Source organism: Sylvia atricapilla, chromosome 6, assembly GCF_009819655.1.
Source record: "Sylvia atricapilla isolate bSylAtr1 chromosome 6, bSylAtr1.pri, whole genome shotgun sequence".
Lineage (NCBI taxonomy): Eukaryota > Metazoa > Chordata > Aves > Passeriformes > Sylviidae > Sylvia > Sylvia atricapilla.
Window position 1 is genome coordinate 56,037,486 of NC_089145.1, and position 18,730 is coordinate 56,056,215.

Below are 18,730 nucleotides of genomic sequence, written 5' to 3' on the forward strand. Positions count from 1 at the left end.
TTTTTTGTTGGGTTTTTGTGGTGTTTTTTTTTTTACGTTTTTACTGCTCCTCTCGGAGGACAGGATTTGGAGCATTAAAGGCGGGCGTGCCGCCAGACCGCCTGCCCTGGACGTGCGAGGTGGGGAGAGAGGAAGGGAGAGATGCCTCTGATTAGAGGGAAAGTCGTGCTTATCCTCGGATTCGTCTTTCTGACAACTTTCCTGACTGCGCTGAGAGGACTACCCGTGAGGGGGAAACAGCGCGCCAATACCCCGAGGGAGAGGAGCTCCAAGCTGACGGAGGTAGGGCGATCTTTGAGGAAACAGGGAAAGCCGGGAGGGTGCCAAGGCGAGCTCTTCCTCAGCCCCTGCCCCGCCTTTCGTGCCCGGGAAAGCTGAGGGTGGCAGCCGGCCACCTGGGCGGTCGCTGGGGCTCCCTCGGAGCTAGTTGTGCATCTCGGGAGGGAGCAGCATCCAACACGTGTCCCGCGGCCCGGCCGCCCCGAGCTCCGGGATGGAAGCAGCAGCGGGGAGAAGCAGCCTCCTCTCCCCGCCGCCTTGTCGGCTGTTTCCTCGCTCGCTGAGGGGCAGAGCCCTTCCCTGGCCCGCGGGGTGCTCGGGAAGCCTCAGGTCTTTGCACTGCACGGAGGCGGAAGGTTAGGGAATGCTTTAGGCTTTCTGAGTTCGGGGCCGAGTGCCGTGACCCGATACCCGGGAAGATCCCTTGATTCCGGCGGCCAGCATCCCAGGTGGCAGAGAGCGGTCCGGCTGCAGTTAAATTAGCACTTGGCACTTGGTGCCCTGCCAAGAACGCCAGATCTCCTCTACCAGAAACAGAAGACACGATAGATTTCAGTCACCATCTCCCCTCGCCTCCCCGCCGAAACTCCCCTGGGGCAGGTTCCGGAGCGGCCGTGCTCCCTCCTCACCCCGGCCCTGGAGCCCCTCGGCCGGGAGCAGAGCACGACCCGGGGCTGCGCCTCTCCTCCTCTGAGCGCCGGATCCTGGGCTGTGGAAGGGGAAACATCGGCAGGCAATGAGGGACTGGTCAGACTGGGGATGACAGGAATGGGAAAGAAACTACTGGGAGAGCGGGTAGTAAGGAAGGAAGACTTATTGGATGGTAAACAAGCTGTTTATGGATGAAAACAAGCTGTTTTCCATCTTGAAATTGTTGTCTGGAGGGAAAATAATGCAGGCAGCAGAGCTGTGTTTAAAAAGTACTTTTTCAAAGAATGCTGCTGCTAAAAGTAGGTGAAAGGAATGGTTAAGGAAAGTGATGATAGGAGGGGTTTGAGCAGGACAGGGTAAGAGCAGCTCAGTCCTCACTGACGATACGCGGCAGAATGGAAAGCAGCAGATTTGATCTCCAGTCTCAGTCAGACCGGGAGAGGAGGTGCAATGTGATGGGAATATACCGTATTGTGAGTTAATGCCAAAACAGGGTCTGATCTGTGGAGGAGTCATGCTGACAGCTCCAATCAGATGCACTAAACTCCATTCCAGCATGGTCACAACTGTGAGGAGGGAATCTGCCACACGGAATGCTTGGTCAAGAGGCAAGAGACAAGTACATCCAGACAAGTACCGCTAGTCAAGCCTGGTGACAGTTTTGAGTGGAGTGTGGACTGAGCAGATGCAAAGAGAATTGCTGGAGATGATGTGCTGTAGTGCTGGCGGCACCATGTTGGTGCTGTACTTTGCCAGTGAAACTTCAACCATAGACGTAGATGCTGGTTGAATTGCCAGACAAACGTCGGGCAGAGTGACCTCAGGCTCCAGCTGCAGAAGGAGTAGGGATTTACACTTGAAATCCAGGAAGGTATCGCAGCCCTGTGGCAGGGACCAAGGATAGGGACAAGCTGCGTGTTAGGAAGCTGTGCATGCCCCCACCACGGGACCCTGCAGCGCAGTCTCAGGCTCCTTTTTCTCTGACATCTCAAATCCACGGGAGAGCATGTGAGCCGCTGTCAGTGGCGGTGTGTGAATGGGGAGCGTTGTGCGGCCAGCCAAAGATCACACACGGCACTTACACAGCGCGGCCTCTGTCCCCGGGACCTTTGCTTCTTGCAGAAACACAAACATGCCGGGAGGGCAGAGGCAAAGGTTTGAGGGTGGAGGTTAGAAGCAAGGAGGAAGCTGAAGAATGGATTCCTCTGGCAGTCTGTTGGTGCACCCTGCATCCCTCAGAGCACTGCGGCACAGTTCTCATGGCAGGGAGGAAGCAGTATGTCTCTCCTAGCTGCGTTTTGGGATGAAATCCTCTGTTTCTGGTGCGTTTAGGGGCCAATTTAGAGTAGTCATGCCCAGCTGTTTGAACTAAAGCGGAGAGCACAAGCACAGCAGCATGGTGGTTAAAAAAATCCAGAGTGATTTTGGGTCATACACACAGATGGTTCCTGTTGCAGCGCTGATACGTCCTGTCTCTATGGCAGCAGGGCAGCCACAGCTGGAGTATTGGTTACACTATGGGTAATGCCCTACAGATGTGGGCAGAATGAAGGGGGCTGTGAGGAAAAAAATAGAAATGACAGAGCAGAGCAGATAGACAATCCAAACCCTTAAACAATTACATAACTTGGACTTATTAAAATAACTTTGTTTAAAGCAAACATTTTTCCTTGGTTTAGAATTGAATGGAAATTTATGTAATCTGTGCTGAGCCTTAGAGTTGTACTTCTGTGCTAAAATAGTTTAGGAAAATAAAACAAGTAAGTCTTTCAGTAAATTTTTGAGAAAGAAAGTCTTACTATTATTGTAGGAAGGATGGAGGAAACACATGCTTTATTTTTGGGTGTTAGCCTTATTGATGTGTCTAAAGTCCCATACCTCTGTCAGAATCCAGTATTTCCAGCCATTACCAAAGGAGCAAGTACATGCATTTACATTATTTCAGCAATGACACTGGTCACCAAAGTTTTGCCTGAATTATACTGTGCTTAGCATAAACAACAGACATAGTGAGAATATTTTGCTTTTTCTTCTGTCTATTTGACTAGAAGTTTAAAAGGCAGGATGAAAAAAACTGAAAGGCAGTTTTCTTTCCAAACTGTGTGACTTGAGTCCAACAAGAGATGATACCTGCTAATTTTGAGGTTTGTTGGTGATGTTTGGGAAGGCAGGTGGGTTCAGAAACAGCAGATGGGTGTGCAGCAGGGGTTTAAGAAGAACTTTTGCAGGTTGAATGCATCATACTTTGATGTGGGCAGAAATGTGGCAGGATGGAGCACTGACCATTAAGTAGCTCTTCAGGTTTGGGTAACAATATTTGGAAAAGCTTGTGTCCCTTTCAGAGACAAGGTACAGCTCTCCACATCACTTAATGGTTTGTTTATTTATTTATTAAGTCAAGAGTTATAAATGAAAAATTATGTTTTGATAAACTCACTGGATTTCAAAATATTGGCTCTGAACATTGTTAATAGATGTTTGGATTCTTTCCAGCTGATACCAATCCGTTACAGTGCTGTTCTGGTAAACAGAAAACAGCCACACTACTGACATGCTACAAGTGTAAACGTTAGGAGGGATTAAATCCGTGTGAACTGACACAGGAGATTCAATGGTTGTGCACAGGAATAACCGTGCTGGTGGGAATGGTGATGGGAGTGTTGGAGCATCCCGGCGCTGACAGGGTGAGGCAGAGCAAGCCACAGCAGTGTTTTATGGAGGGTCTGGGCCACCCAGTCCAGGTCTGGTGGGTTTGGTGGGTGCTCTTCTGCAGGTAGGAACAATTCTTGAGAGAGGAGCCCCAGAGCAATGTCAGCAAACTCACCCAAGCACCCAGGGTGTTACTGCAGGGCTGGGGGCAGATCCAGGCTGGAACTTGCTCTTGGATTTCCCCTGGTCTGAGGCTGTGAGCAAAGCAAATCTGGCATCTGCGATAAGAGATAATGGAAGGCAACAAAAGAAATATCAAACGTAGCATAGAGGCTGAGCTGGCAGCAAATCAGTGGGTTTGTGCAGCACCTGATATGACTGGCTCCTGGCCCCTGAGAAATAAGGAAGCAAGTAACAACATTACACATTATTTACTGGTTAAACCAGGCAGTGAGAAAAGCGATGGGAAACTGCTTGCAATACTAAAGGTCTACACCTGATTAAAAATCATTTAAGAATTAAATGTATAGCAGTGATGTGATGCCTGGCCGGAGACACCGGGAGTGAAGGAGCTCCAAGGTGACATGGTGTGACTGTACTAGATTTAAAAAGGGTTAAAGGGAAAGAAATATCAGCTGGGCTGGAGTGGGGTTGGTCAGGAGGCTGTAAGTCAGGGTATCCCTGTCGCTTGGGAGCCCTAATATAGCCTAGACACCTCGGTTTGGGGAGACCACTGGGGTGCTGGGCTGCACAGGCACAGGGGTCCGCGGGATCCTGCAATATGCCTCCCCCACAACCCTTGCTCCATCTTTACTCCTCTAGGGCTCTGGCCAAGAAGAGCATCTCGGTTTCCCCTTGGCCGTCTGTCCCTGCTGTGGATCCCCAGCCCGTGTCACCCACGCCTGCCCTTGCCGGGCTGCGCTGCGAGGGTCAGCGCTGGCTGCCTGCACAGCCACATCCCCGCCGCCACTGCGGGCTGTGTCAGTAGCAGAGTCATTTTGCCCGAGGATGTGCTTTTTACCTTTTCATTTCTTCAGCAATTAAGCGTTCTTGTCCCTGGCTTTGTCCTTGGCGGAGGTCGGATTTGTGGGTACAAAACGTTCACTGAAGCATCCTTCCGCTCTGAAAGGGGCTCTTTGTGTGCAGGGAGGTACTTCGCCCTTTGTAGCAAATTCCCTTTTGAGAAGTGCCAAATTATCTTAGTCAACACAGTTGAAAACCCTCCCGCCCTGGGGCTGAGACAGCAGCAGAAACAAAGGAGAGCCGGGTGTAGGGAAGCTGCCCAACAAGGGGGCTTCTTCCATTTTCACTGCACAAATAGGTCTGCTGCGTTCCCATTGTTACAATCAAAGGGGTTCCTGTAAAAGGCACATGTAAGGGGAAGAGATTAGGCATAAATCGCCCCACAGGGTATTGCCCTGCGCTCTCTCTGGGTTCCCAAAATTGTCCAAATCGTTCAGACCCTTTCCTCAAAGACAGTCAAATTAGGGGACTCATCCTGCTTCCAGCCATAGTCCTTCCCAATGGGGTGATAGAGGAGGGTGTTAGAGAGCAATTCCTGCTTTCCTCTTGTCAGTGTCTTAGGGGTAGGGAGTGCAAACTGATCCACAGTAGCAGTAAGTGCTCTTCCTCTCAGAATAATCCTCAAAACAAGAAGCCTGATACTTCCCTTAGGGAAGCCTGAGGACAATCTGAGCTGCAGACAGGCCACCAAGGTGTTCCTGTGCTGCCCAGCTCCTTCAAAGCAAATCTTATCAGCCAGAGGCTCGGGTTTTGCATAATATACTGGAGAAAGGAAGAGATTGCAGCATATTTCAGCGTTGAATTGGATTTGTTTCAGACAGAAGCTTGCAAAAGTGCCGTGTAAGGACTATTTTTGTTTATTTGTTTGTTTGTTTTGGTTGAATGTTTTTGCAAGGAGCCTTCATTGGGCAGGCTGATGCTTTTATGTGGCCAGCTGTAAAAGTCAGCCTGCATGGTGCTGCTTCCAAGCAATTCAGTTTCTCTATGTTCCTTCTGGGTAGGGCCTCTGGGGGCTATCTGAGAAGCTGTTTGAGATGTACTTTCATCTTAGTACTTACGAGATGAAGACACCAAAAATATGGTGCCTCTGAGTCCCAGGTGGCCCTGGCATGAAGGGCACCAACGCCTCTTGAGGTCCAGGTTGGTTTAGTCTGCAGGGCAAGGATACAAGTTCAAAGAGAAGAAAATGCAGTGAATTGTTGCCTTCTGCTGTCTCCTGCCACCACAAGACAGGCACAGGTTAGAGACCTGGCTGCAGATGGCCAGGAAACATCCATGGATGCAGGGAAGAGGTGCTGAGGCATGGAATAATCTTGGATTAGGAGCTGGTGGTTGGCCTGGTCACTCAGGACTCGGGCTGCAAGGCAGGTGTGGGAACACGTCCCAAACCAAGAGAGCCACTAGCACAGAAGGCTCAGTAGGAGGCTGGCACATGGCATGGGTACAGTGCCCTTCAGGTGAGCTGCCTTCCACCCCAGCCTTGGCAGCCTCGGGTGAGCAAGGCAGCCCTGGCTCTCTCCCAGGACCTGAGCCCCCAGGAACCTGCTGGCTGAGGGGACAGTGTTTGCTGGACGGCCAGAGGTGCTGTGGGAGGTTCCTCATGTGCAAAATCGACACCTCTTTGCCTCCCTGGGATGTCTTCTCTTCCTTAACACTTTGGCACTTAACACTTCCCTCCTGCTGTCCTCCCTGCCCTCCCCTTCACCTGCAACCATTCCCACAGCAGCCAAAAATCACAGGGAATTCCAGCTGCACTGTGCTGTACCGTGAGCACCTGCATCGAGACAAGGTGTTGTACAGATGTCCTCCTGTGTGGAGTTCCCAGCACCTTCCCCTCTGGAGACAGTGTGCTTTTATTACATGCTAAGGCTGCTGGATCCTTAAAATCAAAGCTTTTGGGGAGGGAAGCTGAGCTTGACCCCAGGCTGGGGAGCTGCAGCCAAGCACCTGGGGCAGGGGCTGCTGGCTCAGAGTCATCCCAGCTTTGCCCCTTCAGCAGGATGAGATGCAGCATCCCTGCCTGAATCTGCAGGGCATGGAGATACTCCAAGCCTGGCTCAGGTGCCCATTTTGTCTGTTGTTGAAGGGATCCCTGACGGATTTGCATTTGTTTGGTTGGCTGCATTCCTTGCCCCGCTGCTTGCACGGAGGGGCAGTGTGTGCACCCTTCGTGGGACAAGGGGAGCAGGTGTCCCCTGCACTCTGTCCTGCCTGTGATTCCTCCCCCACCTCTTCTAGCCGGTGTGACAGAGGGTCACACTTGTGACTGCTGTTAGGAGCACCAAAGGACGAGGCAGGCAGCAGGAGGTCAAGCAGGAAAGCTTCTACTTTATTTTTCTGACTCCATATATATACAATTTTACAGACAGGCCAAGATTGGCCACACAGGTAGCCACCTCTTCGACCTCGTTGGTGAACATCACCATCAATCATCTTTCTCCTCCTAGAGAGGAAAAGTATGTAAACAAAGATATAATTTTCTAAAAACATACATAGTTTACTTGAAGCTGCGTGAGAACAAAATGCAAACAGTGAAAAGCAGGCAAACTTGAGGCAACAGCACGGGGAGGCTGGTGTTGGTCTGGTCCTGTCAGTTCCTACACCTGCTTTGCGGTATTTGGGGTTTTCTTCCTTCTGCAGTTTTGCCTGGGCTATGGCAGGCAGGGAAGCAGCAGCTGGAGCAGTGGGAGAGTTACGGTGTGCAGACTAGCAAATGCAGATCATTAGCTGGAACAAGTTAATGGTTACTGAAGCACATGGGGTTTGGAGCTGGAACAAGTTAGCAGCGACTCCCTCTGATGCGTTGGGAGCTCATGTGTATTACTGCTCAACTCTGTTAACAGAAACCATGTGCCCTAGCAGGAGCGTTTGGCAGAGCACCAGGGGATGTGGGTGTGTGCCTGTTCATCCCTCTGGGAGACCTTTCCATGCAGTCTCTGTGGGGGCCTTGCTCCCATATCCATGACTTAGCAGAAGTCTCAGGGTCTTCAAGTAACAGTGCCTTGCCACCAGTTTGTGTCCTTCCCACCCATCAGGAGTTGGCCCTTGGGGTCTGTGCACTTGGGCAGAGGCTCTGGTGTGAGGACAGCCCCGTCTGCTCTGCTGGGACAATCAGTGGTGCCAAGGATGAGCTCCAGCTTCCCCACTACGAGGCTTGTGTGGTTCATCTGTGTAGAAGGCAGACCAGTTTCCCCTTTGGGGCAGGTGGGGAGAAGAAACTGAGCTGTGGTGAACCTTCTTGAGAGTCTTCTCCAAGCACAATGTGGGAGACCTGTGTGCCTGGCCTTGCCACAGGCTACCAGAGGAGCATGCCATTTTCTTTGTCTGCAAAATGGGAGTTTTGTAGACAAAGAAATTAGTCTCAGTGTTAAAGAGGGAGATGCTGATGGTAGAGAAACATCTCTACCATCTCTCTTTCTTTGCAGACAAAGAAATTAGTCTCAGTGTTAAAGAGGGAGATGTTGATGGTAGAGAAACATCTCCCAGTGGAACAACCATGATCTGCATGAGGAGGCCATTTAAAGACAAAGCAAGTATTAGTAATGAGTTAAGTATAATTATAGTAGAATATCTAGGGGTGAAATACTTTATTGTTTAAGTAGATTAGAAATGTATGTTGTATGTAATTTTGATAATAATTTTAAGCCTGTGTTTTCCAGAGTCGAGGGGTGGAAAGATGTGGTGGTTTAACATGAATGTGAAGGTTTTTTTAAAAAAGGAAGATCTAGCATGGATTGTGATTGACAGATTGGCTGATGAATGGGAGTGTTCCTACACCTCTAGAAACACAGCCTTAAATTGCAAGTTCTGGTGACTTTTTCCCTCTCCTTTTCCAGCCACCAGAAAGGTAACACAGAAAGGTAATGGTGAGGGGAAAGGCGTGAGGCTGCTGCTTTTCCTCCTTGTGTCACAAGTGGTCAGGGGAGTGAGGATGCCACGGGCAATTCGCTCATGAGCACACCCACAGGAAAGTGACTGTGGTGTGAGGAGCTGGGCTGTGCCAGCAAGATGCATGAGGAGCATTCTCTGTAGCCTGGGCATCCTCCTCATTTTTGGTTTTGCACAAAGTCAGCTCTGCTGTGTCTTTGCTCATCATGGTCCTGCTGCTTCTCTGTGCTGTGATGCCTTCTGCTCCAGCGTTGACTCTGCCTCAGGGGCAACTGAGTCACCGACCTTGGAAAGGGTTTTGAGATTACAGTTGTTGCAACTGTGAGACATGAAAATAAATGTGAAACATGAGGAAGCCTTTGATGCTGCCTCCTGCAGCTCCCTACCCAAGAGAGTTGAAATGAAGCTAGTTAGAAAAGAAAGTGATACCATATGATCTAAAGTATTTTGATAACTGCATGAAAATTATAATCATGAGAGCATAATAATTATCTGCACAGCCCACAGTTTGCTGCTGGCTCCTGCTGGTCTGTCAGAAACAGGATCTGCCCATGTAAGCATGATAACCAAGTGCCTTGTCTGTTCCACGAGCACTTTAACAATGCTCCTAAATCCTGAAGGGAGTCTTTATTAAAAGAAAAGAACAAACCAACAAAATCAAACAAACCAACCAATAACTCCCCCCCCACAGCACCCATGTAAGTTGATCCTGAGGTGGACCAGATAGTACAGCGTTTGGGAAGTCTCAGTTGTGCTCAGACAGAACTTTGGAGGCAGGGGTGTAACCCAGAACACAAGAAGAGGGAGGCATCTGGAGGTGTTAACTTCTTTAAATTACCTCTGGGAGATCTTCCAGAGCTCACAAGTCAAAATGCTGAGTGACAGCTCCTGCTAAGCCACCTGCCTGTGAGTCTAAATGTGTTGGGTCTGATGTCTGGGGTTGTGGCTCAGAGGGTCCTACAGACAGTAACGGGAACTGAGAGGCATGTTTGCCTTCCCTGTTATCTCACATGGACCCACCCAGCTCTTGACACCTCTAGAAGACCTTGTGCTCTGTCATGGCTCTGGGAAATCCCTTAAGTGGGTGATGAGCTGATGGGTGGCAGAGGTCACTTGCCTAATGTGTATCCCATGGATTTTCCATGTGGCTGAGAGACTTCCAGTAGACAGGTTATGTGCTGGTGGATGGCTTATGAGCCAGGAGGATCAAACTACAGGCCTCAGGAGGCTGCAGTGGTTTCAGCTGGCTGGAAAAAAGCCCTTTATTTGAGCACTGCCTCATGGAGGAGAAAGTATTTACTATGGGAGGGAGGCATCATGGCACACTGCATTTGTTCCTGGTGATTACCCTGCTGTTCATCCTTACTTTATGTTAAAGAGACAACAGAGTTACCTGTTATCACTAGAAAAACCTCCCTTTTCCCCATCCCACCAGTAAAAATTGTCATGAGCCTTTCTGCAAACTGCAGCCCTAGAGCAAACCCCAGACATGCTGGGCTTCCTTCTAATGCATCCAACCAGCCTCCTCTACTTCCATAGCTGTATAGTATGGCTTTATATTAAATCCTGCTTTGGAGTTGTTCCTGCCCAGTTTCAATCCAAAGATAATTTTTTAATGCTTTCTCCAGATCCTTGCAGCTCATTTACGTAAATATAAAAAGAAAAGTTTTATGGTTAAAAAAAAAAATTGTACTTGACTAATTCATAAGTGGGCAAGTTTGCAACGGATGAATTTTAAAATAATGTTGGAGAGAGCTTAGGGGAAAGAGAAGGAAGGTCTATTCAGGAAAAGATCAATAGTTCTTCTGGTGGTTTCTTGTTTCAATACAGCATGGTAAAACTGTTCAAAGGAAACCTAACACAAGCAGTAATGATTAAGCAACAAAAGCCCCCATTCCTTATAATTATAGCTCAGTGTGATACCAGCCTTTAGCAAATACGTCATTTTCTTCACTGCGGTGTTAACAAGCCCAAAGCACAGCCTGAATGTTGCCTCTGATCTGACTGCCGTGTGCACAGGTTTCTTTGGTTCGAGTTGAATGAGTTTATGTGCTGGATAATTGGCTTGGGATAGGTGTGGGTAGAAGCTGCATCCTCTGAGCTTGTCCTGTGCTGGTGACTTGCTTGCCCCACTGGCTGCTGATGCACAAGCTCTAGCAGTGCTTCACTGCCAGGGGAGTTCTCCAGATGTACTCGGAGTGGTTTAACCCCGTGATGAGGGGTAGCTCTGCTCAGCAGTGTGTGTGGTTACAAAGGAAACTGCTGTTCCGTGCTCTGGCAATTTGCAACACCGACAGAGGTGCTGAGGAAAGTGCTGGAGGGACAAGTACCTGTGGTTGTGTAAGTGACAGTGGGGTGGTGTCCCTGGTTGCCAAAGTGCAGTACAGCACAGGAACTAGTCTGATGATGCTTTCAGGTTTTAAACTTCTGTAGGATCTGAAATGTCATGTCTCTAATGGTAAGAGCTGCAGCACATGAACATTGGTCATTTGCTTCCTTAACCCAGATTTAGTTCAAAGCCTTACAGACATTTCTAGAAAAATCACAAATTTTAAAAGCAGAAGAAATTACTAAAGCCTTGAATTTCTTCCCTAGTGCAGTTGCCATGCTCATGTGTTGAGCCCAGTGATGTGGGTTTTGACAGTCTCCACAAGAGAAATTGTCACTTTTTTTGTTAATTGTTCCTGTGGTTAATTACCTACGGCATTAAAAGCACAATTCTTATTTATCAGTTAAATTTGTTTAGCTTTGACTCGGGCATATTGCTTCCTATTATGTGTTTCTGTTCTGGATTATAGAGTCTCTGGTGCCTGATGGATTATTGCCTTAAAGAACTGGAAAACTGAGTCACTGCTTTCTTTTCTCAGCATGAAAAACAAGTTTAATTGTACAAGTCTTTCACTGGAAAAGTCTTTCCATCCCTTGAAACGTTTTTGTGGCTACTCTCTTCATCATCTCCAGATTTTTGAGCAATTCTAATAGAGGTGTATGGACTAGAAATGGAAAAATGTCAGCCTTTAGTCTCCAGAGCAATGATGTGTGGCCTTTCCCCACACCTTTTCCACATACCTTGTTGCCCGTGTTATGTACAAAGTAAGCATGACACTGGGGTGAATTGCTAATGAGTTTATTCCCCTTCCAAACATCTCTTCCAAGCTTGTGCCTCAAGGTGTTTCAGTGGTCAGTCCCACATGTGGGACGGCCTGGACTGTGTGGGAAGGGCTCCTGGGCTGGTAGGCTGGTGTGATCCTGCTTATAGCCTTCAATCAAAACATGATCTTCACAAATGGAAAGTCCATGCTCTTTCCTGAGGGCTGTCCCAGAGTTTCTCCAGGTTCCTGCCCTGAGAACCCTGATTCCCAGACAGATAGGATATGCCAAGTGTAAACAGGAGCAGCTGTGGCAATTCCTTGTTCAGCTTTTCCCTTTGCTTGGTGCTGGCTGGTCACAGGAGAAGGCTGGAACTCATCTGCAAGACATTAATGGCTTCCCAGCACCTCACTCTGCTTCCATGGTGGTGGAAGGAGAAGGGAGCTGCTGCTGACCAGTTCTCCAGTGGTTTGCTTTCTTCTGTGCTCCATAGAGAGCAGAGGAATAGAGAATTCTTCTCTTCCCTTAGCCCACTGCAGTGGCTCAGCTCCAGGCTTGATGGTTTTATCTGAAACAAACCCCTGCAGCCCCCTGGGGCTAGCTCAGTTCCTTGGGAGGCTTTGGGGGAACATTTCAGGGACAAGACAAAAGATCCAAAAGAGGCTCTTACCCCCAGGGTTGACCCAAGATGTTTTTTTCCAGGAGGGAAAGCGAGGGCAAGAGAGGAAGAAGAGGGCTTTATCAAGGCTCCTGCTCAGGGGGGTGGCTGGACCTCAGCCAGTTGGGTCAAGAAAGGAAGGAAGGGTCAAAAGACATGGTTACAGGCTCCAGGAGTCCTGGGAAAAAACCATTCCCCAGAGAAATACAACATTTATCCAGCTGCTCCTTGGACACTGCAGAGGAGAGGGTGGGTGTCAAGTGCAGGGGTGCAAACCTCAAGGGCAGCTGCTTTTGTGGCTGTCACAGGGCCCTTGATGATCACTTGAAGAAGACACATCTGATGCCATGGATGCTCTGACCTGGAGGGAGCACTGGGCCTTCTGAGAGCTTGTTCAATCCATGGATTGATTGTCTGGGGCAGCAGGGCACTGAGCCTTACATCTGATGCAGGGACAGGTTTTAACCCAGCAAAGCTTCAGAGCAGTGCAGATGGCAACAGGAGGGAAGAGTTGGGTGGTACATTGTAGTGACCATTGCTGAAGGGCTCTTGGCCATCCAGGGTGGCCACCCTTGTGCTTACACCACCAGAGTATCTGGGAGCTGAGGGAGCTCTGTTTGCCCTGGAGCGCTCTTGCAGCCAGTTCCCCTGGAGCAGTTTCACATTTTCCCTGTGGGAACAGTACTCTGAATTTCTTGAGCTTGTTTGGGCGTAAAATCTGAATTAGGCACTGAGTGTAAATTTGGAGACTTTGAGTCTGTTCCTGGCTTGCGTGCTCTGGTGTCCTTGGGTGAGCTCAGATCTTGTTGCTAGAGGAGACCTCACTTTCCATGTGTGTTAAATTTGGGTTGTGTGTGAAACGAGCTTACCCAGCCCAATAAGCTCTTGGCAAATTAGGCAGGAAGGCCAGCCTTGCAGGGCTGTTGTCAGTCTCTTGTGCAGGGGATGTGTTGGGCATGTGCAGCTGGCAGCAAACCCAGCACCAGCAGGCAGTGTCATGCAGCCAGCACTGGGACATGGCTAGGTTTGCCTGCTCAGCCCAGCATGCAGGTTTTGTTCCACCCGGGCTCCTTGCTCCTTGTCAAGGACTCCTGGGACATGACAGGAGACCCAGCGAGGGGCTAAGGCACTGGGAAATAGGCTGAGACAGAGCCAGGCATCATTCTCGCGCATTCTTCCCAAAACCATTGTGGTTTGCATGAGGACAGAAGGAGCTGGGAGGGGAAGGTGTATGCAGGGGAGTCTTTCTGCTCAGGTTTGCTACCAGCAGTTCCACGGAGTCCTCCAGGCCAGGGAGAGGAGTAGGACCCAAATGCTGTGTCTGGACAGCCCAGGTTCTGTCCTCTCTGCAGCCCTCTCCTCCGGGCCCATCTGGTGAAGTCTGTCACCGGCCCTTCCCTGCGCTCAGCCTGCTCTGGGCACCAGCCAAGGGACCAGCAGCGTCCCTGCTGCTCTTTTCCCTCCCCCTGGGATGGAGGGATCGTGGGCTTTGATGTACGGGGACAGGGCCGGGGACGGGCTGTGTGCGCTCATGAGAGTCTGGCTAGGCTCCAGCTGCCTTTGAAGTGCTCCAGTGATCAGGATGAAAGGGAGGGGAGTCCTTCCCCAAACCATCTGGCTCTAATTGCAGGTAGAAATGCCTCTCTGCGTCCCCCCGCCCGGCGCCGTGGGGAGGGGGCACTCCGCGCTCTGCCTTAATCCCACGGCTCTCCACTGGGCTGACGCGAAGGGTGAGAGCTTGGGAACAAAAGGGGGTTTCAGCCGGGCAGCCAGAAATAGGCAGACGCTGGCGGAGATGCTGGGAGCTCGGGCACCTCTGCTCTCAGCCTGGAGCTGCGGGGCCCTGCAGACCTTCCCGAGGGCGGCCGTGCCTCCGGGGGCTTGGCCAGTTGTTCCCATCTCGGGTTTCGTGGGCACGCTGGAGCCCGCTGGCCCCTGGAGTCACGCTCTTTCGTGCCAGGAACGTGGGAACTCACTCGGTGCAAGCACAGCGTTGGCTGGCCACCTCCCTGCGTTTGCTGGCCACCTCCCTGGCACCCCGATGGCTGGTGCTGCCTCTCGGGCGAGGCTCCCTGTGTGCTGCCCCTGCTCCTCCTGGGGCTGGAGGGCTAGCCTGGGACTGACAGCAGTGCTTGGAGCCATTGGCAGCACTCACAAGTGAGTTTTGTGGATTTGTTTGGCTGGGCATCTTCCCTTTCCCGAAGAGCTGAAGGTGGCTGGGTTATAAATGCCAGCAGTTTCGTTCTGTCTTTGTGGTAGCCCTTGGGCACCATCAGAAATTTCAATTAAACCTGTGTCGCTTGAAGTCGTCTGCCCCAATACCAGCACCACAGAACAATTTGTTTGGGTGAGGTTTTCCCCTTTGTCATAAAGCCTTGGTTGTAAACTATTTATATAAATATATAAAATTATTAAACATGACCTGTGGTAACTCTGTGACCAGAAGCAACCCTCGCTGTCAACCCATTTCCAGGGATGGAGAAATAGCTAAAAAGGGAGAGTGAGAAGAGGAAAGCCAGGCGAGATGGGCAATGGTACAGCAGAGGGATGCAGAGAGGGCGATCATGGGGTTGGGAATTACCAGTCTGAATAGACCTGCAGGTTCAAGTGCAGCAGAACTGAGCACTGGCACAGCACAGGGCACTTGGCATTAACTTGACTGATTAACATGTTGATTGCTATCCCGATGCTGCAATAAGATGGAGTGGAGGAACTGTTCGGGGCAGGAGAGCAGACCCATCTTTGCTGGGCAGTGTTTTTCTCCCTGCCCTGCACCACCACCCTGAAGAGACGTTGTCTGTGCCTGTTCCCTGTCCAGGTGTCGGCGGTGTCCAGCCCCGGTTCCGCGGGGGACGAGGAGCTGCCGGCGGGCAGGGCGCGGGGGCTGCGGCGCCACCGGCGCAGGGGACTGCCTCAGCAGGCTGCCAGGAGCCCTGCCCTGCCCCAGCCCGCTGCTGCTGGCCGGGAGGACAGCCTGCCCTTCATGCTGGACCTGCAGAACCTGCCGGGGCTGGCCAACGTGGACCTGAGTGCCCAGAACCCCAACATCCAGGTGGGGAGTGGGGCTGGGATGGCCTCAGGGGATGTGGGTGAGCGCTGTTGTGCTCTGCAGCTTCATTTAGTTCCTTAAGAGGAAAGATCTCGTGAGCAGGGTCTGTGTGGCTGCTGTCATCTGTTTTCTTGGTGACTCCCAGGAGCAGATAAGAGAAGATCTTCATAGATAGAAGAGCATAGAGAAGATCTTCAACTGAGGAATTTGCTCACAGCCTTTCCCCCGTCCCCCTCATCCCCCCTTCACAGAGCAGGAGTAAAAACGCTCCTAATGTGGGTGATCTCTCCATTTCTGAGGGTGGAGTTGGCCCCTGTGGGTGACCGCCAGCCATCCTGTGCTTCCCACTCTGTCCCTGCTCAGTCCCTCTGGATGAGGAGAGACCATTTGCACTCCTCATAAAGTCCTGCAGTCCTGAGTGTCCCTGGCCTCTTGGGCTGGGAGCCAGTGCGTGGTCTGCTAGGTCCATCCAAGGGCTGTGCCCCAGCTCACTGCCTTGCCTCATGTCTGCCCACCAGGTGACCATTGAAGTGGTGGATGATCCTCAGGCTGAGATGGAGATGGATTTGTTGAAGGAGACAAGCAATGACTGGTCTCTGACATCCTCTGAGTGGCTGTCTCACAAGGACCTATTCTGGCCCCTCTTCTGGGAGTACACTGACCCTGCTGAGGGGGAGGAGGAGGAAGATGAAGAGGAGGAGGAAGAGGAGGAAGATGATGACAACCTGGATGTAGGGGACAGGGAGGAAGAAGAAGAGGATGATGATGAAGAGGAAGATTACACAGCAGAATATGAGGAGGAGGAGTCTATGCTTAGTGGAGTAGGTGGTAACTGGGACCAGCGATGGCCTGGGCAGAAGAACTGGATCTTTAAGGAAAAATATAATTATGGTGAGTTCTCTTGGCACCTGCAGCTGCCCTGCAGACCAGCAGTGCCCTCCCCTCTCCTGCCTGGCCTGCAGCCCTGCACCAGGAATCACAGCACATTGGTGCTCAGGTCTTGCTTACAAAACAAGCAAGCCTGCCAAGGAGCAAGGCCAGCACACTCAGCTGGGGCTGCCAGCAGTCAGACATGCCAGTGTCCTGGTGGGAATTGTCCTTGCATGTAATCACCCTGGAGCATGGGCTCTAGCGAAGGCATGCTCAGATGAGACACACAATGTAAATGTTTAATGACAAGTGCTGCTGCCATTAACTCAGGTCCCTGTAGTGACATCAGTGCCAGAAGCCTTTTCCACAGACCTGGGTGCCCCCCAAGAGAGGAGGTGCAGAGAGCTAGATGGCAGATTCTAGTGAGCAGATGGGCCAGGGCCCCACAGCAGCTCCCTCCTGCAGCTTCCTGGCCATGGCCCCAAAACCAGCCAACCTTTGCTAATACCTGATGTTCACATCATGGTCATGTGGGGGTGGGCAGCGGTACCTGTTTGGGTTGGTATGACTGTGGGTAAAGCTGTGAGAATTAGAGCCTTGCTCAGGGCTGCTTCCGTGGGCTTGGCAGTGAGGATGGGGTTGGCCCTTGGCACTGTGTGGCTGGGCACCTCCGTGTGCCCCAGGCAGCACTGTCACTGTTCAGGGATGGAGGCAGAGCTGAGGGAGGTGGCTGTTGTCACCGCTCCTGCTAAAGCTTTGCTGAGGTCCATCACTCTCTGCCTCTTCCCTGCCGTGCACAGACTATGAAGATGAGGAGGAGTGGAGCCCATGGTCCCCTTGCAGCATCACCTGTGGCAGTGGCAACCAGAAGAGGACCCGGTCCTGTGGCTATGCCTGCACAGCGACAGAGTCGAGGACCTGTGATCTGACACACTGCCCTGGTGAGCCCCTGGCCATATCAGTCCTTGGGCACTGTCTGTCTTTGGTGTGGGCTGGTCCTCCACTGCTGCAGTGGGCATTGCTCATGCTTCAAGAATTAGTTATGTTTAATGTGATCAGGGGTGATGACCATGGGGCTTTGTTTCCACAAAGAAGCTGTGATTGAGCTTCGTGGCTCCCCAGGAAGCTGTGTGGGGCCCAGGGGTGGTAAAGCTGGTGGTAAAGTGTGGTGTGTGATTTCTTGCATCTCTCTGACATTGGGAGCTTGAAATTCTCCCCTGAGGCATACTGGGATCCGGCTCTATCCTCTGGGATTTGCATAATTAACTGCCTCTGTTGGGCTTGCTGCTGGCCCTTCCTTCCGAACACAGGCCCATGTTACTGAAGAAATGGCAGGAGAGGGGCTGGGGGACAGATGGTGTCGGGTGCACATACAGAGGGAAAAATCCACCATTCCTCCTGGTGTTCAACGGGGCTCTTTGTTCTGGTTTTTTTCTGTCTCAAGGAGCAGAAGGAGAAATGGTCTTCCCCACAGAGGAGACACCTTTCAAAAGCGACAACACCACAGAGCTGTTCAACTCAGGTCAGCCTCTGCCTCTGTTTGCACTGGGGGCTTCAGTGGCGCACCTTGGGAGGGTTGTAGCTGGCTGGCGGGGAGGGCTCAGCAAAGGGCTCCTGTGTCTAGAGTCCAGACCGAAGTCACCCAAACCACTGCCATGAGCAGGCTTCAGTGGTCATGCTGGAAACCCTGTTACTCCCACAGCCCTGCTAAAACACAGTCCTGCCTTAGGGTTCAGTGGCTGAGGCCAGCCTGCCACATGCCCTCTCCTGTGAGGGAATGTTCCCAGCTTTTGCCCCAGCACAAAACCCATTCCCTTTGTCGCTGCCTTGGGGGTGGAGGATGGCTCCAGCTGAACCCCAGAGTCTGGTGGCTCCTGCCTGGTGTTTGCAGGCTGCCCTGGTGGTGTTGGCATGGCCTCAGGCAAACGGCAGCTGGCTGCAGTGGGATGCAGAGTTGTGCATGCCCTCACCCTTTTGGTACCCTCCCCCAGAGGTGGACAGCTGTGAGAAGTGGCTGAACTGCAAGAGCGACTTCCTCACCAAGTACCTGAGCAAGGTGCTGACGGACCTGCCCAGCTGCCCCTGCTCCTACCCTCTGGAGGCCGTCTACAGTGCCGTCAACCTGCGGGACGAGCAGCAGGGCAAGAGCTTCCGATGGCGGGACGCCAGCGGCCCCAAGGAGCGCCTGGACATCTACAAGCCCACGGCACGCTTCTGCCTGCGCTCCATGCTCTCCCTGGACAGCACCACCCTGGCTGCACAGCACTGCTGCTACGACGAGCACACTCGCCTCATCACCCGCGGCAAGGGGGCCGGTGTCCCCAACCTCATCAGCACAGAGTTCTCTCCGGAGCTGCACTACAAGGTGGACATGCTGCCCTGGATCCTGTGCAAGGGTGACTGGAGCCGGTATCACGCCGTCCGGCCCCCCAACAACGGGCAGCGCTGTGCTGACAACCCCACCGAGGAGGAGTACCTGTCCCAGCTGCAGGAGGCCAAGGAGTACTAGCCACAGCCACCCTCAAAAGGTGCCACGACCACCGCTGGCTTGCACTCCTGCGTGGCCTGGCCAG

The 18,730-nt window shown here is 51.8% G+C and overlaps 1 protein-coding gene across 1 annotated transcript; it reads left to right on the top strand.

The window, feature by feature from the left end:
- Window positions 1–42: 42 nt before the first annotated feature.
- On the top strand, window positions 43–18,686 carry ISM2 (isthmin 2). Its single transcript, XM_066322303.1, has 6 exons — window positions 43–282; window positions 15,057–15,290; window positions 15,806–16,178; window positions 16,958–17,098; window positions 17,602–17,679; window positions 18,149–18,686. The coding sequence occupies exons 1-6, from the start codon at window positions 142–144 to the stop codon at window positions 18,664–18,666; spliced, it is 1,485 nt and encodes a 494-aa protein (XP_066178400.1). The 5' UTR covers window positions 43–141; the 3' UTR covers window positions 18,667–18,686.
- Window positions 18,687–18,730: the final 44 nt, after the last annotated feature.